Here is a 23824-nt window from a genome sequence, read left to right on the forward strand (position 1 = left end):
AATCAGGGACACAGAGCAGAATGCCCATCAATATATAGACCATGAATGTGAAAATAAGTGTTTTTTACCATACACCACTGAGTTTTGGTTTTATTTGCTATATACCCCAAACTGGTGGATACAGACAAAATACTTAACTTCCCTATTTCTTCTCCAGGAAAATGGAGAGGAGGGTGGTGCCTGGTATAAATGGTTGTTAGAACATTTAAGCGAGTTAATTCATACAGAGTATTTAGAACATTTCCTGGCACACAGTAAATGCTTAATAAGTATTAACTGCCATGGCTGTTGTTGACATAATTTATGAGTAAGCAGGTACCCAAGCCATAAGAGTGACTGGGCATGCAGTCAGGCTTCAGAGTGAGTGGGTAAGAGTTGAAGAGGGAAAGCAGATAGGCAGGTGTGAGAGGGGGAGCTGCCCTCAGCAGAAGTACTCGTTCATCCTTCTGCCTCCGCTGGTCCCCAAAGCCTGAGAGTCTAGGCTGGACCGGCCGGAAAGGAGCCGGTCGGCCTCACTAAGGCTGTGCCGAGACAGCTCTTCGGAGCCATCGTCGCTGTGGCCCAGCCTCTCCAGGTTGACGTAGGCCCCCGTAGCCTCGGTGGTGCCCCGGGTGCGGCACTTGCGGCAGCGCCTACGAAGAGCACCACAGCAGACGAGCAGCGTGGGTGGCAGGGCGATGATGGCAGCCACGCTGATCACCACCACGTTGATGAGCCGCTGGGTGCCCTCGGCGTCCACCATCTGGTCGGTGGAGAAGATGAGGCATTGCTCCTTTCGGGGCACCAGGCCCCGCACACAGACACATGCCACGTACTTGGTCTTGGGGGCCAGTCCATCAATGGTGACACTGGTCTTCCCCGGCGGCACGATCAATCTACGCATATCATGCTGCCCAAAGACGGTGTAAAGGACACTGAAGGCAGTTGTGTTCCCAGCCTGGGGGGCCTTCCATACCAAGGACACTCTGTGGTAACTGTCCCCCACCACTTTGAGTGACTTCACCATCCGTGCCTCCTGGGGTTCAACCTGCCCTTCCCAGAGCTCTCCTGGGGCACCCATCTGGAAGTGCTGGAGGGCCAACTTCTCCTTCAGGCTGGGCATAGAGGTCCCAATGGCCAGGACAGCAGGTTCAGGAATATGCGAGACATGCCGGGCCACCAGCTTGTTGTTGTAAGCAGCAGCTTCTGCCCCTTCCCCTGTCCTTGCCCATAATGCCCCTGGGATCCCAGTGTGTTCTGTGGATGTCTGGGGCTCTGTGACAATAAGGGAGATAAGAGTCTCAGAGGCTCCTAGGAAGTTCTTTGCCTGGCAGATGTAGTCTCCAGAGTCCAGTTTAGACACTGCAGGCAAGTCCAACAGAGTCCAGCTTACACCATCACTGGAGACTTCCTGGTGCACTGGGGGAAGAAGAAGCACATTTGAGAAAATGAATGGGCCCATCTGCCCCTAACTTACTCCCGGAGCCAAGTTCACAGCCCCTGGGCTACACATGCTGTACTAAATATCCTATCATCCTGAGAAATTGCTGGCAGGCATTCAACTTTCAAGTTATTCAAAGGCCAGCTCACTGGGTCACTCAAGGCTCAGTTCCTTGCCTTGTAGCCATATAACCTTGGCTGAGATGAACCAAGATCAGGATTACCTAGGCTCAAATCTGGGTGAGGCCCTAGAACTCCGGGTGGAAGCAGAGCCTAAGAATAAACTGCCTTCTAAATCTGAGATGTTCAAATCTGAGATGCTCTGTGAAGTTTTTGCAGAGGTGATGCAAGTATGTAGGCAAGTACGTTGCAGGGTGGCAGTCAGGGAGTAATCATGAGGCAGAGAGCCAACTGGAAGTGCCCTGCCACCCTGTTCACCCCCATGGTTGCTTCGGTTGGATCATCTTCACCTTTCTGTTTTACATTGTGGAACCTGTTGTACCATTTTGTTTGTAAGTTTAATTCAAACCCACTCTTCTAGAGCAATGCTTACCAATCTAGTTGAGGGAGACATAGAAGAAAGCTGGGGGAGGGTTGCAAGATTTTCTGATTAGCTGCTAAGGAGTCATTTCTCCTTAATCCCCTCTCTGTTCTGTGGATGGCTGTGACTCCCACCATTGACCCCCGTCCTTGCTACCACCATGACAAAGATGAGTCATTTCTGCTTATACAGCCTAGCCAAAATAGTATATACTGTGAAGTCACCTTGACTATATTAGAATCCCAGATCCTTCTTATAGGGCTGTGTGATGCAGGCCAAGCATTTAGCTTCTCAGAGCCTGCATGCACTTGTATGAAAAATAAGGATATCAGTTGCTCTTTAAAATTCAACAACATTATGGGCATAATTCACTTAGCACAGTGATAACCTCAATGAGGAGATCAATAGATAGCAATCCATATCATTATTCCTGGCTTAATATTTCAACTGGAAAACTTACTATAAGTATTTAATACACTAAGTTCTACCAAAAATCCAGCCTTTTATTCCTCCCAATAAAATCCTTAAGTCTCTATAACAGTAGTTGGTAGGATATATAACAGGACATTTCAAGAGCTGTTGTCATCATTAAATCCATTGTCCCCATATTGCTTCTGGGAAGATCTTATCTAACTCCATTGGAGATATGGTGGCCCAACCTAGCTTAGATTACTTTCCCCTGACCCTGCCCACTCCCTGTTTGGGATGTTGATCCCCTCACCCCAGTTCAGGTGCTCAGCACAAGAATCCCCACAGCTCACATACCTGTGCCATTGAGTGGGTACCCGTTGGCTCGCCTCCAGCTCATCTCAGGTCCAGGGACCCCAGTGGCTCCACAACGCAGCACTACTGCACTTCCCAAAGGGGACTTGATGCTGGTCACCCCTGGACTGAGCTCTGGGCCCTGGCACTTCCTCAACTCCAGCTGGCTAAAGGCCACTCCAGCCAGATTACGTGGGGTGTCACACCTCAGTTTGGCCTCGATGAAGACCAAGTTTGGGATCCAACCATCTAGGAGATGGACCAGGTCATAGAGTTGGCAGTCACAAACCCAAGGGTTGTCCTGCAGCCCTGTAGCAGTGAGAGAGAGGCAAGAGGTGAGCCCTAGATACGCAGGTGCCCAGGCCCAGCTCCCTTTCCCTTTAGAGAGGATGAAGCAGGTCCTCAGGTCAGAGTCAACAGAACTGACTTCCAGCTCTTAGCCTTGCTAGCTGTATACCCTTACACCTGGTTTTTCATCTTAAATGATAGCATTATTTCCCTTCAAGGTTGGTATAAACATAAATAAAGATTATATCATTAAGCACTAGATAGGCCATACAGCACACTGACAAAATTGCCAACTATTGCTGTCATACTTAGACTAATCTTTTCAAGTCACTGGCAAGGAAGAAATTTTCCAATAATTACAGTATCCCAAAATCATTCCTAAAACTACTCACTGACTCCTGACCTTTGACCCTAGTCTTTCCAGTGTAAGTGGCACTTTCAGCATCATCCCAGCAATAAGAATGGCTGCTCTGAACAATGGGTCTCTTTGAGGTAGGCTCAGAAGGAGTAAAACGTGGGGTAAGAAGGCTGAAAATCAAACCCTATGAGACGTCCCCATTCCTCTTTACTCCTTGTTGAACATTTTTAAAGAACTGAAAGCAAGTCTTTGCACCCACTTGGTCAAAAAGGGGTACCATGTGTCTTCAATTCTAAGGCACAATTCCTTTTTATATGCCTGCATTTCTGAAATACAAGATGAAGGCATTTAATATAATATCGTTTTCACTCCCCCAAAGATTGATATTAGATTTGATAGTGAGTTTAATAATCCTAATATATCATACAATTGCATCCATACAGTTTATATATTTGGAAAGGAAAATGTCAAAGGGTTGGGGAAGGTATATTCAGACCTGATTGCATGTCCATGACTTTCAGGTCCCTATGAGCACTAGCTGAAGATGTCACTTTCTTCTCCCCCTCTCTCCCTCCCCCTCCCACAGTGGCTGCTGCCTTGTATCACTGCTTAAATGTGTTTTGTGATACACTAGTAACTCAAGGTTCATCACTGTCTTGGCTCTCATAGTGAGTTAATCTGGTTTTCTCCTGTTACAAAAGGATCCCAAGGAATTAATATAAAGGACAAAGTTAAACAACAGTGAAACGTTCACCTATCAGATTGGCAAAAGTTTAATATTTTGGCCATTTTAATTGTTAATTCCATGAAGGATTACATTTTCTGTCGCTGTGATTCACTGCTATATCCCCGCATCTAGAATTGGAAAGAACTCAAATATATTTACTAAATGACCATGTGAATGGGTGGTCTCAAGCACTACTGGTGAGGAGTGAGAACAGTACTGGCCACTTCACAAGTTATCAGATTGACTCCAAAATGTTTAATGGGCACTGCATGACCTAGGAATTCTAATTCTGAGCACCTATCCTCAGAAACAGCTGTATACACATATAAGAATGCACTGCCCAGAACATTCTCAGTGGCATTGTAGGTGTTAACAAAATATAGAAACAATCTAAAGGTCCACTGAATGGGAAATGGCTACATAAATTATAGCAAAATTATATTACAATCCGGCACGGTGGCATATGCCTATAATCCCAGCAGTTCAAAGCCAACTTCAGCAACAGCGAGGCACTAAGCAACTCAGTGAGACCCTGTCTCTAAATAAAATACAAGACAGGGCTGGGGATGTGGCTCAGTGGTTGAGTGCCCCTGAGTTCAATCCCCGGTACCCCTCCCCCCAAAAACCCCTATATTATAGAATATAGTGCAGTAGCTTTCAAAAATGAATTTATTCCATTTGTAATAATACCAAAAGATCTCCAAAAGAGATTGTTGGATGAAAAAAAATAGTATTCATTAGTATATATAATAAAAACTGTTATATAGCACTCACATAACTTTTATTTTGGCATGTTTGTGTGTGTGTGTGTGTGTGTGTGTATATATATATATATATATATATATATATATATACATATACAAATGTATTGTAAAAAGGAACTTGCAAATAAACATGATAATAGCAGCTATCTGGAAAAGGCAAAGGAGATCAGAACAGGAAGCAGGGACTAATGGGTCTCTATCCTTTTCTGTTATGTTTTCAATATTTACATATATTCACATATGAGTTAGATAATCCAAATCGATTTTCCAGTTATGCCATATCTCTTCTCCTGGGGATCAGGCAGAACATACTGAGGAACTAGCCAGTATATTGTGTCAACCCATTCAACCTAGCCCCTTGCGCAGGGAAACTAAGTCTCAGGAGGCCACAAGCTGGGTATATGAACTGGGAGATTCCATACATCTAGGTTTCCTTATTTATAACAATGGAATTTGAACTGCTGTAGTCTAGCCTGAGACTTGAGCTCCTAAGCCTGGGACTCTTGTATATCTTAATCCATCTTCACTTGAACGTAGAAGGTAGATATGATTTATATTTTCAGACAGAGAATCCAGATTCACAGAAATCTGGTATCTTGCCCAAGATTCCCCAGGCTCAGCAGGGTGGTGCCATCTCTTACCTAGGACAAGCCTGGCGTGGTGACCAGGAAGGAAGGGCCCAGACTTCAGTTGAGCCCAGGTGAGCAGCAGCTCCTGCGGGAGCCTCATCAGCTGATTGCTAGAGAGGTCCAAGAAGGTCAGATTTCCCAGGAAGCGCGCGGCCTCCGGCGGCAAGACCGAGAGGCGGTTGGCCTGCAAGTCCAGCAGCCGCAGCTGGGGGGCGTCCCTGAGCGCGGCCCAGGGGAAGGCGGTCAAGCGGTTCCCTGGCAGCCGCAGTTCGCGCAGGCGTCTCAGTCCCCGCAGCATGAGGACACTGAGCTCCGCGAGGGCGTTGTAGGGCAACCACAGCTGCTCCAGGCGGCCCAATGCCCTGAAGGCCTCTCCAGGAACTCTGCGTATGGCGGTCCTCTCCACGCGCAGTCTGCAGGTGTCCGGAGGAATAGACGCTGGGGGTAGGGTCATGTCGGGATCACTGCACACCACGGCCCTGGTCACAAAAGTGGGGGATATTTGAGCAAGGGTCCTGTCAATTCAGGGATAACCCCCTTCCCTTAGCCTCCGGATCTGCTTGTTAACACAGAGCACCAATTTAAGGGTCCAAACTAGGTCAGGCTCTGGAGAGAGGACCCTAGAACAAGCAGCCTCACATTTTCCCTTTGAGGTGCTCTTGTTTGGAGAGCAGAGCCTTTCATAAGGGTCCCAGGAGAGCCATTTGGTCTTCACTGGCCTGAAAGACTTCACACTTAACTATGTTCTGTTACAGCCCACAGCACCCACCTTGCACTAAGAAAGAACAGCATTAATAAATCCTGTGATCATTGTGTGTGTGTGTGTGTGTGTGTGTGTGTATATATATATATATATATATATATATANTTTTAAATGTACCAACGGGCATCAAAAACTGGAAGTGCTTCAGGGGACATGAGATGATCAAAATTTAGTCTGAGATCTGGGATGTGACAGCCCCACCATTGGATTCACATTTGGGCTCTCTGCTTGCTGGCTGTATATCCTTAAGTACATCAAATAACCCCTTTCCCCCTCAGTTTCCCCGTAGTAAAGTCTACCTCATAGTGCAGTTACAGTGTTTAAGTGAGATAACATACAAATTCAGCATGCAGCCTATCACCCTGTACTCATGATATTGATTACTGTATCTGTGTCTCAGCACTGAAGGTAGAGCAGGGCAGTCTTACAACTTTCAATACTCCTGTGCCAACAGTGACTTCCTAGGCCTTCTTAGTTTGAATCTAAAGCTGAAGATAAAGAGAGAACAGGAAGCAATCCCTGACCACAAGTAACCTACAATTCAGGGACTGTGTTTTATACCATCAATGAGAGTAGCACACTCACATGAGGTAAGATGAAAAGGGAGCGATTCCCAAAAAGACAGTAAAATGTGGAGGCTGGGCATCAGGGACCCAGTCCTTGTACAGTGCCAGTTTCATCCCAAGCGCTGCTCTGCTAGCACTATGAGAAAGGTGTCATGTTTTGCTTTGCTAAAAGAAGTTATTCTCTTTTAATGATTGCCATCATGCATTGCCCAAATCAGGCCTTCCTAAGTGTCTACCATCTTAACATACACATGATACTAAAAAATGGCCCAACTTGGCTTGTTTTCTCTTGTTAAATGGCATCACAGAAGGTATTTCCACCCACTCATATTCCTCAAAGAAAGATTGGAACCCCTACTAAGTGATGGGCCATTCAGAAGAGAATCAAAGTCCCTGTCCTCTGCAGCTTATAGTCTATTTAAGGGAAAGAGAGCATTGAAGGCCATAATATTTTCAGGTAATAATACAGGTTGAGGTGATAGCAAGGAGGAAGGTCTGGATGTAAGTGGGAGGAAAGGGATGGAAAGGAAAACATATCCTGAATGGGGGAGAAAATGGTGAAAGGAGGCCTTAAAGGACCCTAATAAGAGCCCAACACAAGCCAACAGCACAACTTTTGATGGGACAACCTGGGCACAAAAAGCATGAGACACATCTGTCCAGGTACCCAGATGGGGCATCCTAGAAACCCCCATATCTGCAGGGACATACACTTTGCTCACAATTTAAGAGTGTGGGTCAGGGCAGGTTGCCAGGGGAGGGCTCTCTGAGAGACCCTGGTAGAGGTGGGTCTGAAGAAGGCATCTATGGGGCTGAAGGAGCCTTGATCTAAGTGCCCAATCTGTGCCTCTGGGCATTGAGGATCTGGGGAGAGGGGGCTCTGCAGCCCTTTATGGCCTCATTCCTCTCATAAGACATTCCATATAAAAGCATGGGCACACATCAATCCTACTACTGTCAGGCAGGTAGAACCAACTGTAAGAGCTCTGGCTTCAGGAGAGCATGACCACTGGTTGACATTAGGACCCCTAGAAATTGCTCTTGTAATTTTAGTTTCCATCCAAAGTCTAACTCTGTTGCCTGTAGTTCTCATCTTGCTCATACCCATGGCAGCATCCCAGACAAGAAGAGTTCTGGAAATAGAATCAGAAGTCCTAGGTTCTGGGACCAATCACATCACTGAAGCTCTGGGACTTTGAGGCCTGTGCTCCCTGTGAGTGGTAAAGGAGGCTTCTTGTCACTCTGATCACATTGTCCTTGGCCATGGGCTATTTCCCAGCCTGCTCAGGTCTAAGTCTTCTTTAGTGAAAGGAAGCTTACCTTCCATTTGAGTTACAGCATCAGACACTTATGCAGAAAGTGGAAATTTTCCTATTCCTCAGATCTTACAGGATGTCCTTTTTTTTGGGGGGGGTGCCTCTCCATTCTCTGCCACCCCTCAACCCCAGGCAACATGATGCCCATTGCCTGAAAGGATAACTGTAGTAACATTGTTCTCTGATCACCACCGTGGCTCCCTAGTGCCCATCTAAGACAAGGGGGAAAAGGAGGATGGAATTCCATAAGGTTGGAAAGTTGATCACAAAGGCCATAAGCCAGAAGATGAAATCCTTAAGTTAGAAAATGCACAGGTCATTAATGGATAATCCGAAGAAATTGGTATAAAGAAAAGATGGTATAAAGACTGCTGGAGAGAAGACAAAAATGAGCTCAGGGCTGGGGCTCAGCGGTAGAGCACTTGCCTCACAGGTGTGAGACCCTGGGTTTGATCCTCAGCATCACATAAAAACAAATAAGTAAATAAATAAAGATATTGTGCCCATCTACAACTAAAAAAATTTTTTTAAAAAGTGTTCTAGAGGAAAAGCAAGGGTCCACAAACCAGAGTAGACTTGGGAAGGTGCCATGGAAAGGAGACCGAGAGAATGTGGGTGTTCTAAGGGATCAGATGGAGGATGGGGGGAAATCAAGGAGGAGGCTGAGGATGGAGGGAGCAAGCTTGCAATGGAATGGACACTTATAATACTTCTGAGTCTCCATAGAAAGGGGTCAAGCCTGATCTCTTAGGGGCTGCCAGAGGAGACCCAAAGTAGGAAGAGCATGAGGAGGCAGGTGGTCCCTTCATGGGTGGAGTGACAAGAAGCACTTGGATGTGACTGGTTATTCCAGGGAGATTAGGCATAAAAATAGAAGAGGCTTGGAAAGATGGGGCTTGGAGACACAGGCAGAAAGATGGGATGGGAGGTAGCAGGAGAGGAAAAGAAAGAGGTAAGGAGGAAACTTCCTGGGCCTTTAAAGAGCTCCTTTAGGCTCCACCAGGAGCCTAAAGGAAGGCTCAGGAGGGAGTTTCTGAAACCAGCACACTTGGCCCCACCGCACCCCCCACTTGTAAGCATACTGAGTACCTGCTGGACAGAGCAAACCCCCTACTTACTGGAAGAAAATACATTGCAGACAACCCCCATAGGACTCCTGGGTTTCAGGGGCCAGGGATATGGGGGTCTCACCCAGTCATGATTTGAAAACCCCGCATCCTGCATACCCATGATTATCCAGGGGCCTCAGGTGGAGATGTGTGGGACTGTCAAGCAAGGGGACAGCTGCTGGTATCCAACCCCTCCCCACCCAGTCTAAATGGTAAAGTTATGAGGGCGAGCCACCATCCCATACCCCTGGTGCCGTACCTGGCCTTGCTGCCATCACCCAGGATGTGGAGGCCGCAGGTGCACTGAGAGGGACAAGAGCCCCGGGCCTGGTGGGACCCCCCAAGGGCCAGGATCCAGAGCATGCCCACTGCCACCCACATGACTCCTGGCTCCTCTCTGAGGAGCCAGCCAGGGGCCAGCCCGCCCAGCAGCTTCCCACTTGCTCATCCTCTCCTCCCAACCCCAGGCCATCGGATAAACACAGACAGTCTGGGGATTAGGGAGGGGGCCCCAGCCAGAGCGCTCAGCAGCTTACTGCTTCCTGAATCATTCAGACCTGAGGGTGGGGGAGGAGAATCCTTTCTATAGCACCGGCCCTAGGCCCAGACAGGTGGGGGCACAGCAAGGCAAGGCAGGTGAGCAGCTGCCAGAAGCAAGCAACTACGAGGGTGGTCATCTGTAAAGTTCCCTATGCAACCAGGCTGTGGGTAACACAGACCTCCCCGAGGTACATGAGCTCAGGGAAGATGGACAGAGAACTCTGGCCTCCCTGGAGGTGATGAGGCATTAGAAAGAGCTGGAGCTCAGGGACAATGGCTCTCCAGGTTCAAATCCTAGCTCTTCCATTTAAAGGCCATGACTTTGGGTGAGATACATCATCTCTCTTGGCTTCTGTGTTCACATCTGACAAAAGTAAGTCAAGTTAATCCACCCAAATTCAACAATCCAAGTTTCCAGGTAACAAAAGTTCCTGGGTTACAAAAGTTCTCTCACAAGTAGTAAATATTAAGTTTTTCTGGCACCTGTTCAAGAAGGAGCTGGAAAGACCGATATTTTAGGAAGACCTCAGATGTCTTCCATGGCATCCGGAACTATGGCAGACTGTTGGGCAAGCTGCTTCCCATGAGAGCCCAATGGATGCTCAGAACATTGTCATCTTAGCTGGGCTCTTCTGGACATTACCACCAATGCCAAAGGCAAGAGATAAGAGGAAAGATCTCTCCCCTCTTCTCAAAGCACCATACTCTCAGGAGGGGCCCAGAACAGCATCTCACAGAGTTTTTGGAGAATGCACATTCTATTTTATCTGTTTTCCCTTCCCCTAACTTCATCTTAACAAATCTATTTAAGATGCCAATGGGGACCAAGCCATGGGTGATTCCAAGTAGTAGACACATTGGTGACCCATTCGTTCATTCCTCATGGTTTGACTCCAAACATGAGGGTTTTTTGTTTTGTTTTTTTTTTTTTTTTGCTCTTTGGTCAGCCTGCCCTACCTGGGTCCTCCCCAGACCAAAAGACCAGCCCCGCCTATTGTTTCTTCTCTGTCCTTCCCTCTTTGTGTCTGGATGCCTTCCTTCGTCTCTTATCTGGCAGAACTCTATCCATTATCCCCAGCCTCATGCTTCTTTATTTTCTCTCATGAAGTTACTTGAGATCTTGCAGATATAGAAAGAAGAGGGACATAAGGGTTAACTAGCAAGAAGTCTAGACAGAGCAGGGAAGACTCCAGAGGATGTGACCTTGAGCTCAGCCTTGAGGGGTGATAAGGCTCAGACATCAGTGGGGACTCATGAAAGGAAAAGTCTAGGAAATGGACATTCTCAGAACAAGATGAGTTGTGTGGCCAAAGGAAATCAGATGATATCAATGAAAAGTCCCCTGAGCTACATGAGCAAGAGATCGGGCTTTTGTTCCAGTTTCATCCTCAAATCACAGCATGACCTCCGGCTGATTATTAACTGCTATTGGCTTCAGTTCCCTCATCTGAAATGGAAAAGATAATAGTATCTAATTCATGGAGAGTTTTTTTTTTTTTTTTTTAAGAAATCATCACAAGATTTTTTACTATGGTGGCTGACCTCAATCAACATTAGTTGTATTACTATTATCTGAAAATGAGTTAGGTTGCACTAGATCAATATTTTCTGATGTAAATGTCACCATGAGCTATTACATAACTTGTACTAAGAACCTCATTTGTTAGAAGCCCAATCTCTCAGTGAGTCATGGGGGCACTTACAAGAAGACAGCAGTCCATCATTCCAAACCAGAGACCTGCTAGATTTTTTTGTGCTTTTGTAGCTCAAAGACTGTATGACAAGAAATGCAACCCTGAAATCTACATCTATGATGTGCTCTTTTACTAAGGAATTAGGACAGGCCATGGACAAAAGATGCTTACGTTGCAAAGGAGGAAACTGAGAAGACACTATTGGTCCCACCTTCAGGGAATGCAACTAGTGGAAGATTCAGAGCCAGAACCCAGGCTCTAGTCCCAAAAGAGGTTCTTTCTATGATAGCAGGTGACTTTCAAACCTCAACCTTTCTACAGGCACGTGATCCTGTGGACATATACGCATGCATGCACACATACAAACACACAGGCACTCAGATTGTCAGCAATTATGAACACAGAAAAGCCTGGCTCCTATCTGATTCTCAGGAACAGCTGCGGCTCCAATCCCTCCTTCCACTCCTCTCCCTTGATTATGCAACTCCTTTCCAATTCAGCTCTCAGCCACACACCATTTGGATTCCCAGACCTTAATCCTGCCCAGTGAGGCTGAAATGAATGAGACAGGGCCCCATTCTGGCTTCACAAAGGCTGCACTGTCCAGCTGGTGAATGGTTTTCTTTTGCCTGGGCCAAGAGGATGAATTAGACGAATTAGACGGGGGAGGCAGAAAGAAGGAGTTCAAGGTCTAGCATAATAACCTGCATGTGCCAGCACGGGGAACGGTCCTTTAAAAGGGAGGGGCATGGCTTTGGGGAGCCAGAAAAAGAGCAAGGATGGCAGAGACTGCAGCCCTGCCCGCAGGCTTCGGGGAACTGGAGGTGCTGGCTGTGGGGACGGTGCTGCTGGTGGAAGGTGAGCCAGGCAGGTCCTGGGGTGGAGCAGGGGCCCAGCAGGTTCTCAAAACCCAGTCACAGCTATGGTGCTGGCACGAAGAGTTCCCCTAACCTGAGTTATCATGTCATCCTGATTGCTTATTCCTATGTGCCTAGACCTACAAGGTCTCCTCGTGGCTTCCCTGTAGGATGCAGAGCACCAGCGAGGAGCCAAGAGAAAAAAGCCAGGTAGGGATCAGGAAGGGACAAACTTTGTAGCAGTGTCAGGGGTATATATCTACCCAGAGATGACCAAGAACCAACCTTCAGACTTTATGTCCCTCCAGGCAGGAGAAAATTTAATCCAGTCCCTGGAAATCCTGCTAAGAATCCCATGAAAGATTAGCCTCCAAGAAGACTCTGGAGACAGATAGCTCTGCCACCTGCTGTCTATGTGACTAGTACCAAGTCACTTCAGCTCTCTGACTCTCAGTGCCTTGACATTCCAAATGGGTGGTTGTGAAGGTTAAAAGGGGTCAAAGTATGAAATGTTTGTCTAGACAGAAACCCAGGGAAGGCACCAGGGAGGTCATTAACTTCTGTCCCCTCCTGCCCACCATTCCTTCTACCAAGTCTCCTCCCACAGCCCTAGGTATGTCCCACATAGGGACCACCTGGTTCCTTCAGAAGCCCACCTTCACTCAGAATCCTTAAAATACTCGTGGGGCCAGAGCCAGAGATTGGGTTCACCCTAGAACTAGGCTGACAGGGTATACAGTCCATGTTCAAAGCACATCCAGAGAGGTAAGCAGCACATTTTCTCACCCAGTGAGAAACGACAGTGGAGAGGAAGTGACATAAAACTGGTCCTAGAGACTCTGAACACCATTGTCTGGTGGCCCCATTTCATTTCCCTTTTTTCTAGGAATGCTACATTCTAGCCTTCCTCTATGACCTCAAACATGCTGGGAAATTTTACCCTTTATGTCTTGGCATGTGCTGCTCCCTCATTCTGGAATGTTCTTTTATGCACCATCCTTTGGGTAAATGCTCCCACAGTTTTCAAGTCAGGATCTTTCTCTGTTCCTCGATGTTGACAGGGGAAGAAGGTGAGGTTTAGAAATTTCAAGGGACAGCAAGTAAGTAACCTAGCTGCCATTCAAGGCCAGGTCTCTCTGCTCTCAGAAAACACCTCAAGTTCACCTCACTGACTGATGTCCTGGGTGCAGCTCCCGGCTCTAACGTAGGCTCCTCCTCTCCAAGATTCTCCCTGATGTTGCTCCACCGACCTTGGGGGAGGCATTTTGGAATCTGAAAGACTCCAGCTGGAGTCCTAGCTAACTGTGTACTTAGGGCATGACAGCTAGCATCTCTGAGGCTATTTCTTAACCATAAATGGATAGGAGAATACGTAAGAGAAGTCTGAATGGCATGCTTATCAGGGTGCCTGGCACCTCCTAGGTGCTCAGTGCTTGTCGGAGGTTGTGAATGTTCTAGCAGGAACCATGCTGTACTGGACCATCTTCTTTATCTGTCTTCCCATGGGGCTGTGTTGGTAGAGGGGAGGGCGTGAGACTTAATGGCTTTCAGTGTTTGAGGGTCAGTCTGCCTCAGGAGCATTTGATGAACTGCACCGAGAGAACTGCTGAGCATGAAGCGAGAAAGTTGCTGAAGGTCCATCCACCTCTGGACCATGGTTCTGACCCAAGGTGGGCCTCTCTAGCCCAGATGCCAGCCCCTGCCCTTCCTTTCAGCTCTCTCTGGTCTCAGCCTCAATGGCCTGACCATCTTCTCTTTCTGCAAGACCCCGGAGCTGCGGACTCCCAACCACCTGCTGCTGCTGAGTTTGGCCGTGGCGGACAGTGGAATCAGCCTGAATGCCCTCATTGCAGCCATATCCAGCCTCCTCCGGTACCAGGCCCCTCTGCACTCCACTGGTTCTGGGACCCTGCTTGGGGCCTGACTTAGGGGTAGTGGGTAGCCAGACCAGAACCTTTTTTTTGCTTACCTATAGAAAACTAACCCAAGGGCAGAGGGTGGGCAGGGTAAACTCAGCTAAATCCAAATTCCAGATTATCCCTGCAGAGCCACAGCTAATTTCTGGAACACAGGGGTTATTCAAACTCAACCAAAGGGATAACAGACTCTCAGGATTAAGAGCATGAGCCCTGTAACCGGGTAGCCCAGGTTTGAATCCTGGTTCTATCACTTCCTTTTCTGGGCTATTTCTGTAAATTGTATATTATTCCCTAATTCATATGGGTGGTTAGAAGTATTGACTTTAATTATTTTCAAACAACTTAAAACAATGCTTGCCACCTAGGAAGCCCTAAATAATTGTTTGTGAAAGCAAACAGAATTTTGACTTGTGTCCAATATACATCCACATGTGCAAACCTGGGTCCTGCATAATTTCAGAAGATGTGTTTGTAAAATTGTTTTCTTAAGCAAAGGGAACATTCTGTCAGGTTTGGGGCACTATGAAGGGAACCCACCTGGGTATGAATGCTCAGGGCTGACCAGTCTGTGGGGTCTGAATTGGTAAGGATCTTTCCTCCCACAAAGCACTGATGTTTCTTCCTTTGCTTATCCATGGGGCAGAGGATAGGGAGGCCCGAGATCCAGGCTCAGTATCTTTTCCTCCCGTGCCTCAGTTTCCCCACCTATAGAAAAAAGGGCTTGAGCTCTCCTCTGGTGGAGGCATCTGATCACGCAGAAATATCCTTTGGTCTAATCGCGGTGCAGGAAAAGTCGCAGACAGTTTGCATAGAGCTTCACCTCTTCCACCGGGATTCTTAAGCTCAAAGACCCCAGTACCTTCCCAGGAAAAACAAAGATAATAAGGCCCTCTTTGGAGGAGTAGGACTAACATTCAGGAATCTTCCAAGCTGTTTCTGGGCGGGCGTGGGCGTAGGAGAGATGGAGGGGCCGGCGGAGTAACTTGTGTCGTGTGTCTCCCACAGGCGCTGGCCCTATGGCTCCGATGGCTGCCAGGCTCACGGCTTTCAGGGCTTTGTGACAGCATTGTCCAGCATCTGCGGCAGCGCAGCCATCGCCTGGGGGCGCTACCACCACTACTGCACCCGTATGTCAACGGACTATCTGCAGTGCGGGAGGATAAGAGGCAGGGAGGGGTGAATAGAACTAAATTCGCCCAGGAACTTAGTGATGTGTTTCCCAGCGCAGAGAGTGTGGGTGGGTGGGGGTGTACCGTGCATAAGATGTGAACAAGCATTTCAGAGAAAGAGGGAGGGTAGGAGAGTGTGCAACAGATCTGTTTTGAGGCATGTGTTGGAAAGATTGCCTCTGCCTTTGCTGCAGCCTAAGGCAAGTCAGGGATCCTCTCTGAGCCTTAGTCTTCTCCTCTACAAGATAATTTTAATAACTAATCTCACAGTTTTATTTTGAAAATCAGATGAGATCATGGATTCACAAAACGTCCTTGCAGTTGGGCAGTGTTAGAGATAGAAGGAGATGAAAAGAGAGAAGCAGTGCATGAGTGTGCACGTGTGTGTGTGTGTGTGTGTGTGTGTAGCTAGGCATGTGACCTAGAAACTCACTCTTCCACAGGGCCTCTGCCATGCCAAAGTTTCATGAAGACTAGTTGCATTGTCAAATGCCATCATCATAATTAGCCATCGCAGTATGCCACCGAACAGGTTAAATCTGTTCTGATTTTATCTGATATTTTTTTTAAACAAACATTTCACATAACTCTTAATTTATTTACTTCTTTCTTTCTTCCTTCTTCCTTCTTCCTTCCTTCCTCCCTTTCTTTCTTTCTCACAAAGGATTGACTCAGGGGCATTTTAACACCCAGCTCTTTTAATTTTTTTTTTTTTTTTTTTGTGGACAGGGTCTCACTAAATTGCCCAGGCTGGCCTCCAACTTGCAATCCTCCTTCCTCCACCTCCTGAGTAGTTGGGATTACAAATGTGCACCAGCAAACCCTACTCTTAAACTTTTAAAAATCCACTTAGTCTTATTCTAAACAATATCTGTGAAATCACAATTTTAATGTTCTTATAGTTTTAACAAACATTAGAATAAAAATCTTTCACTGCCAGAGGTATAAAAATGTGCTTTGAGAAGCTGTGTATCAGCTAACCCTCCAGCTTGCAGCCTAAGAAACAGAGGCACAGAGAAGTTAAGCAGTTTGCTAAGTGTCACACAATAGTAGACAAGAGCTAGAATTGAGTGTGGACCAGATGCATCCATAGGAACCTGCTTTCTTTGTTAGCCAAGTCCTGAGCTATGGATTTGCCCAGCATGGAGGCCCCTGTGGGGTCCACAGACAGTACAGCCTTGGTCTCTGAGCATGGCGCCTTTGGAATTTTCAGATCTTCCCCTTGTGGCAGAAACACACCTGGCAGCAATGTCACCAATCCTCATGGGTGTCCCCTATCACATGTCTCTCTCCAGATCAAAACACTGCCTTTGTCCTTATGGTTTTCCAAGGCAGTAAGTTAACCTCTCCTGCCTGCATGGCCATGAGACACCTCTCCCACCACTTCCCCAAAAGTCCCTTGAACCATCCCTCACCCTCACCCCACCCTTCTCTCAGGCACACACATACACACCTCCTTCTCAGACTGGAATAGGCTTCTCTGCCTCATTCCTCCCAGACCCTCAGTTCAGAGCCCTTTCTGTCCTGGACAGTTCGATACAGCAGGGTGAAGATGGGAGAGGAGGAGGGAGGAGGTCTGAAACTCACCTGCACCATGTCATGGAGCATCTGTTTCTGATGCTGAAGATCTTGTTGCCACACGTGGGTCAAGATGGACATTGACGATTGTGCCCCCACTTGGGGTGGAGGGCGTCTTAGTCAGCCTGAGCTGCTACAACAAAACTTACCAGAATGGGTGGCTCTAATAACAGAGATTTATTTCTTAGCGTTCTGGAGCCTGGAAGTTCGAGATCAGGGTGCCAGCATGGCCAGGCTCTGGCAAGGCCCCATTCTGGGTTTGTAGAGAGTCGCCTTCTTGCTACATAGTCACAGGGAGGAAAGCAAGATCATCTCTCTCGTGTCCCTTCTTATAAGGACACCAATCTTTCCATTGGGCCTCCACCCTCATGACTCATTACTTCCCAAAGGCCCTCCCTACCCTCAGTGCCATCACACCGGGGAACAGGGCTTCAGCACATGAAGTGCGAGTGGGGGACACAAACATTCAGTCCATAGCCAGGGAGCACATCCAAGCCAACTCCATCTGGGGCCATATCTGTAAAAGCAACGTGTTGGCTGTGGGAGGTTGCAGATAGGCTCTTCTCATTGACCAAACCCCATCTGGATTCTTGTCTACAAAGAAGCATGACCAATAAACCCCCAACAGAGGAGAGGCTCAGTAAAGGCATTCTGAGCCAGTTCCAGGGAAAGGAATGGAGCCTATGTGGAGGGAACAGCAGGATGTCTGGTCAGTGGGGCTGGACCAGAGCCACAGATGCTGTTGGGACCTGGCCTCTGCTAATGGCCCTGAGATGGAACCCCAGTCTCTGAGTCAAAAGTTCTCAGAGGGTTTCCTAGAAGCAGAGACCAGCTGCTTCTGAGCAAGAGCTGAGGACGGTGGAGAATCCAGACTTCCACGTCTCCCCTCCACTGCTCCCACCTGAACCACTGCCCATGGTTCATTCCTAACCTTGGCTCTGAGAAACACCTCTATTCCTTCCCTACTCCCTGCTTCTCTCTGTTCTCTGAAGAAGATGATACCAATTGTTTATCGAGAGACCTTCACCATCCAGTGTCTCTTTTGTTCTTCATAAGGATCCTCAGAGGAATTATCATTCCCGTTGTGGAGGAGAAAACTGAGGTTTAGAGAAGACCTTTTTTGAGGGGGAGGTACTGGGGATTGAACTCAGGGGCACTCGACCACTGAGCCACATCCCAGCCCTATTTTGTAATTTATTTAGAGACAGGGTCTCACTGAGTTGCTAGAACCTCGCTTTTGCTGAGACTGGTTTTGAACTCACGATCCGCTGGGATTACAGGTGTGCACCACCGAGTCCAGCAAAATTTACTTTTTTTCTTTTTTATGATACTGGGAATTGAACCCTGGGTCTTGTGCAAGTGGGGAAAATACTCCACCAACTGAGCTATATCCCCAGTCCCACCCTCAACTTGCCGGAGGCACCAAGCTATTTAGAATCAGAACTGAGAGTTAGCAAGGTTCTGTGTGACCCTGAGGTCCATTCTGTTTTCTCTTGGTCAAGATATCTCCTCCTCACGACACCTCTTCCTCCTGTCTCACACAGGCAGCCAGCTGGCGTGGAACACGGCCATTCCCCTGGTGCTCTTTGTGTGGCTGTCTTCTACCTTCTGGGCAGCACTCCCCCTCCTGGGCTGGGGCCACTATGACTATGAGCCCCTGGGAACATGCTGCACCCTGGACTACTCCAGAGGGGACAGGTGAGGCAGGAGGACCAGCTTCCAGGCTTCCTTCCATGGGAATGTTGGCTTTGAGTTCCTGTGACAAGGTTGTCCCAGCTGAAAAATCCAAATTGGGAAATGCCGACATTTATCAGAAAAATCTCAACTCCATAGTCATGATGTCCACTTAGACAGGCTGACATTGGGACTGAGGGAAGCCCATCCTGAAGACTGACCAAGGGATGGGAATGTTATACAAACTGGGGCCCAGAGTGGAGCCCGAGACGGGGCATCATACAGTGCGTCCTCGGCTTCTATCCATCAGAACAGTGGTGGAGCCCTGCTACCCCTAGGCCATCTTCAGCACAGTCAGTTTTTCTGGCTCAGACTTCATAGATTTCTAGAGGGATCCATTCCCTTAGTTCAGTAGATCCAAAGAATGTTGAGGTCTTTGTAGTGGGAGGGACTCCCCTGCATGGAGATCAATTCTAGGAATTCCCTGAGTGTTCTGTGAGCCAGTAGAGAGAGAGAGAGAGAGAGAGAGAGAGAGAGAGAGAAACTGAATGTTCCCCACTATCATGGACTGTTTTCTAGTACTTTCCCATCCATGTGGCTACCTTTAGAGGATACCTTGGGGAGTTGGTCACATGGCTCCACTCTCCCTTTTTGTTACCACCAAAGCTGTGTTGAATTCCCTACTTTCCAAGAGATCTTTTACCCATGAAGCGTCTGCACCTGATGACAGCCTTCCCAGGTGAAATCTACCTGAGGAGCTGAGTGCCATCCCTGTAGGGTATTCTTCAGCTGGGGTCCACTGCTTCTGGCAGCCCTTCCTCCCACCCCTCCTTAGTGGTCATCTCCAAAGTGTTCCTTGGATGGTCTTCCCTTCATGCAATGAAAAATGAGTGAGTCCCACCTGTTCCTGGTCATCCCTTCCACCTCCCTCTGACCACTACCTGAGACCCCAGGCTTCTCTGATCTCCTCAGTGACACAGTGTCCAGTCTCTTTGTCATTCACAGGCTCCTTTCAAATCCCTGTACCTAGAACACCCCTTGAATGTTCCTTCCTCGTGGTCCACTGGCATCTCCCAAGCTAAGGTGTCCCATTCTTCATGCTTGGGGAACAGCCAGGTGAGTGGGGCTGAGCCCTTGAACTTGAAGGAGGCTTCTTCCTCATCTCAGCTCCCTGGCTTCTGAGGAGAGTTCAGCTGGGACCAGCAGTGATGGCACTCTGAGCATTTATCTGATGGGAGCGGTTCCCCATCTCTGACTCTCTGGTACAGAGGTGGCTAACCATTCCTGGTGGCTGACTCCTGCTCCTCCACCCTTCCTCCTGTAGAAACTTCATCAGTTTCCTCTTCACCATGGCCTTTTTCAATTTTTTCGTGCCTCTCTTCATCACCCTCACATCTTACCGGCTCATGGAGCAGAAATTGGCAAGGAGTGGCCATCTCCAGGTAAGGACCCAGCCCAGAAATCCCTCAGTTCTTTTCAGGGATACTCAGGGATATGCATGACGTGGTGGTTGTTTCCAGGGTTTCCTGTGTTTGCAATGATCAGGAGAAAATTCAATTTGTATAACAATAAACTGTTAAGGCCCAAAACTACCCTCCCCTTGCTCAGATTGCCAAGGCCTGGGGAGCAAAGACCAGAATGGCTCGTATTTACCCAGACCCCTCTTCCACTGAAAGCCCAGCTCTCCCTGCAGGATGCCATCCATGCTGTTACATTCAATTCTTCCAGAGGATTTGAGGCTTAGCACAAAATTGCAGACTCTTTAAATGTTACTTTTAAATTGCTTTGAGATGTTTAATTTAATCACAGTCACAGGCTGTTACCCACAACATAAAGTCACACCTGCAAGCACATTTGTCCAAGAAAAATGATGCTTCAATATAAACCCTCCTGGCCATTTCTGAATGTCTGCATTAATGTTCATTTTTCGTAGTTTGTTACCTGGACAATTTAGCAAATGAGTCATAACAAGCAGCCAAGGTTTTTTTTAAAAAAAGTATTAGCACTATTTTATATGTATTGTCAGCTCATCTTTGTGACCACTCTCTGAGAAATGAAGGCTTTATTCTCCCTGTGTCACCGACTGGATTGAGGTTAGAGGCAGAGGGAGGTTAGCTAAGCAACTCACCCAAAGCCACACACCTGGAAAGAGCAGAGATAGATCCAGAACCCAGGTCTTAGGCTCTGCCACCCAATTGCTCAATTATAGTCATAAAAGAAATACTCCATTTTATTAAGACACTTAATTTGCTACTTCATTATTTTTCCTGTGAATTAGGAAGGGATTCTAAAAATTGATTTTAGCTGGACATCCACATACCTCTGAGCCCGCAGGAGGAGTGTGGGGGTTGCACTGGGACCAGAATCCAAATCCCTGGCTTGAAGCTCACTTCTGGCTCTGGCGCCCCCTCCCTCCCAGGCTGTCCTCCACTCTGCTCTCCCCAACCTGTCTGAATATGCAAAGTCACCAAATTTCTTGAAGTTTTGATCAGCCAAGAGATAAGACTGTCACTGTGACTTTGTCATTTTCCCCACTGACTTTAAATTACCAGCTCTGGTAGCATCAGCTGTAGTCACCATGCATGAGCCCAGGGACCTCAGCCTAAGCCAAGTGGTTTCTGGAGATGACATGGTCTCCCATGGAAGTTCCAATTTCTCCTTCAGCCTCAACTTCCCCCCAGAAGAATCCATCAGTCCTAAGCACCCGTCCTCCCCACCCCCTGTAGAATGAGGTACAATTCAAGAGATAAAGAAATGTCTCCTGGTCAACATATTTTCAAAATTTAACATTGAAGAAAATGTGTCCTCTTCCAATTTAAATTGTCTTCTCTGTTAAAAACACACATCAATGAGAAAACAGGCAGCGATGTTTTGCATCAAATTTTTAGCATCTGAATATATGCCAGGAAGCAATGACAGGGCAAATACATCCTGAAATTTGATCTTGATTTGTGCGCCCCCTTGTGGCCATGGGTGGTATCATATTATAATCCCTTTGTGGCCACTAGGTGGTCCTTAAACATCACCCACTTTCCAGACCAGCCCTGTTCTCTGGTTGTTTCTCATACTGTGAAATCTTTGATACAGACAGGTCAGTATTACCAGGTGGCTACAGCTGCTGATGGCAAGCTGGTTCTGGTCTTGAAGTTTAAAGGCAGCTCAGCCCGGGACCCTTATGCACATAGTCATTGGAACCCAGGATTCCTCCCACCACCAGTGCTGTGAATTGAACCAAGGGCTTCAGGCATGCTAGGCAAGCAATATACTACTGAGCTACATCCCCAGCCCCAGGATTCCTCTTAAAGAGCAGAGACTTAGAAGGAAGCTTATTATCTTTCCCTGACCCCCAGTGCCTGCCTCCAGGCAAGTCAAGTATTGTTAGCACATTTTACAGACAAGGCAACTGAGGTTAAGTAAGCTTAAACAAGAGGCTTAGGGTCACCCAGCCTTAAATGGCAGAGAGGCCCATCAGATCCCAAGTTCCTCTTCAGGCTTAGCTTCTTCCTGAAACCTGGTCCAGGCTGCTCAGAGCCCCTGAGTACAGATCTGGTCTCCCTGCCTACCCAGAGTTGTGGCCACTCTAAGTGAAATGACACCTCCTGTGACAATTTTTCCCAGGTGAACACCACTCTGCCAGTCAGGCTGCTGCTGCTCGGCTGGGGCCCCTATGCCCTCCTGTATATATTTGCAGCCATCATGGATGTGAGCTCCCTCTCCCCCAAACTTCGAATGGTAAGGTCACTTCCAAGACCCAAAGCTAGAACCCACTCCATTTTTTGTGTTTCTTTGTGTCACCCGTATCTCCTATTGACTTTCTGGCCTCTGTATCAGTCTCTCTCTCTTTGCCACTTCCTTTGAGTGTTTATAATGCACATCTCCTGGGCCACAGGAGACTGAGATGATAGGGACAAATAGTCAGAAGGTGACACTCAGGTTTTGAGTGGAAGTGTATTCCTATGGGGTTCTATGAATCATGCATCATCTGCCAGCTAGTCAGGGAGAGCTCCAAGGCTGCAGAATCAAACCAAGGACAAATGATTAGCAGTTGCGGGGGGCGGGGGGCAGGGAGACTAGAGCATCTAAGTTGGACCAGGGGGAGAAGCAGAGGCTTCAAAGCATCTTTCCTGGATTTTTCTGTGACAACAGGTGCCTGCCCTCGTTGCCAAAATGATGCCCACAATCAATGCCATCAACTATGCCCTGCGTGGCGAGATGTTCTCTGGGGGAATATGGCAGTGCCTGTCACCACAGAGGAGCAAGCAAGACAGAGCCCAGTGAATCTCTCTGAGGGACTGCTGAGACCCAGACCCATTCCTGACACCCTGGACCGAGACCCTGCCAAAAGCCTGTCCCAGATCCTGTCCATCAGCCTCAGAAGCCAAGCCCCAGACACTCATCTACCAACCCCAATGGCCCCGTTGAGCCTGACCCTAGGTTGAACACAGGGATACAGAGACCCCAAGCTGCATGGAAAGATAGTCATCATATCCCCCACACCAAGGCTAAGAGACCTTGAGAAAGTCACTCTGTGTCCCATGAGTTACCTGACCCCTAGCATAAAGATATAAATATGGCTGTGCAGGGTTGTATGAAGCTTGAACAACATAACATGTATTTACCACGCTCATAGAAAATGCCCATTAAAACACAGCTATTGGTATAAGCTTTGACCAGGCCCTTTGGGACTCTGAGTCTTACATGGAAAGGAGAATACCCCTGAGGTTTGCTTATGGGAGCTGGACTCAGGCTTCCAGCATTCCAACACCACTTCTTAAATCCTGATGTGACACCAGTGACTTACCCTGTCCCTGCATCTGTGTCTCAGCTGATGAAATGAGATGACAGTAATGGTGACCTGTCTGCACAGATAGAGCCAGAAAATTATCTGCATGTCAAGTACTCCCTGGGAGTTAGCCACCAGCACACATCAGTCAGAGCCAGCTCCTGGATCTATGGGGCTTGGCCTGCATACTGCTTAAAAATGGGGATTAGTTGCCAATATTTTAAAATCTGAATAATTTATGTAAAGCTCCAGATGTCAGAAGATGAGGCCTCACCAGTTTGCCTTCCTCCATAATGACAGGGTTCAGAGCTCAGGGTGGTTCTTCCCTTTGCCCAGTACACAGACTCTCCAGTTAGTGGCAGCTCATG

The 23824-nt window shown here is 47.7% G+C and overlaps 2 protein-coding genes across 2 annotated transcripts; one reads left to right on the plus strand and one right to left on the minus strand.

Moving 5' to 3' along the window:
- Nucleotides 1-318: 318 nt before the first annotated feature.
- On the minus strand, nt 319-9623 carry Lrit1 (leucine rich repeat, Ig-like and transmembrane domains 1). Its single transcript, XM_015500036.2, has 4 exons — nt 9502-9623; nt 5501-5967; nt 2726-3031; nt 319-1398 (listed from the first exon to the last, which is right to left on the minus strand). Exons 1-4 carry the CDS (start codon nt 9621-9623, stop codon nt 422-424), a joined length of 1872 nt encoding a protein of 623 aa, XP_015355522.1. The 3' UTR covers nt 319-421.
- A 2624-nt stretch (nt 9624-12247) lies between these two features.
- Rgr (retinal G protein coupled receptor) lies at nt 12248-23460 on the plus strand. Its single transcript, XM_015500037.2, has 7 exons — nt 12248-12334; nt 14049-14205; nt 15258-15379; nt 18544-18697; nt 19998-20115; nt 22292-22405; nt 22820-23460. Exons 1-7 carry the CDS (start codon nt 12256-12258, stop codon nt 22949-22951), a joined length of 876 nt encoding a protein of 291 aa, XP_015355523.1. The 5' UTR covers nt 12248-12255; the 3' UTR covers nt 22952-23460.
- Nucleotides 23461-23824: the final 364 nt, after the last annotated feature.

Source organism: Marmota marmota, unplaced genomic scaffold, assembly GCF_001458135.2.
Source record: "Marmota marmota marmota unplaced genomic scaffold, marMar, whole genome shotgun sequence".
NCBI classification, from domain to species: Eukaryota; Metazoa; Chordata; class Mammalia; order Rodentia; family Sciuridae; genus Marmota; species Marmota marmota.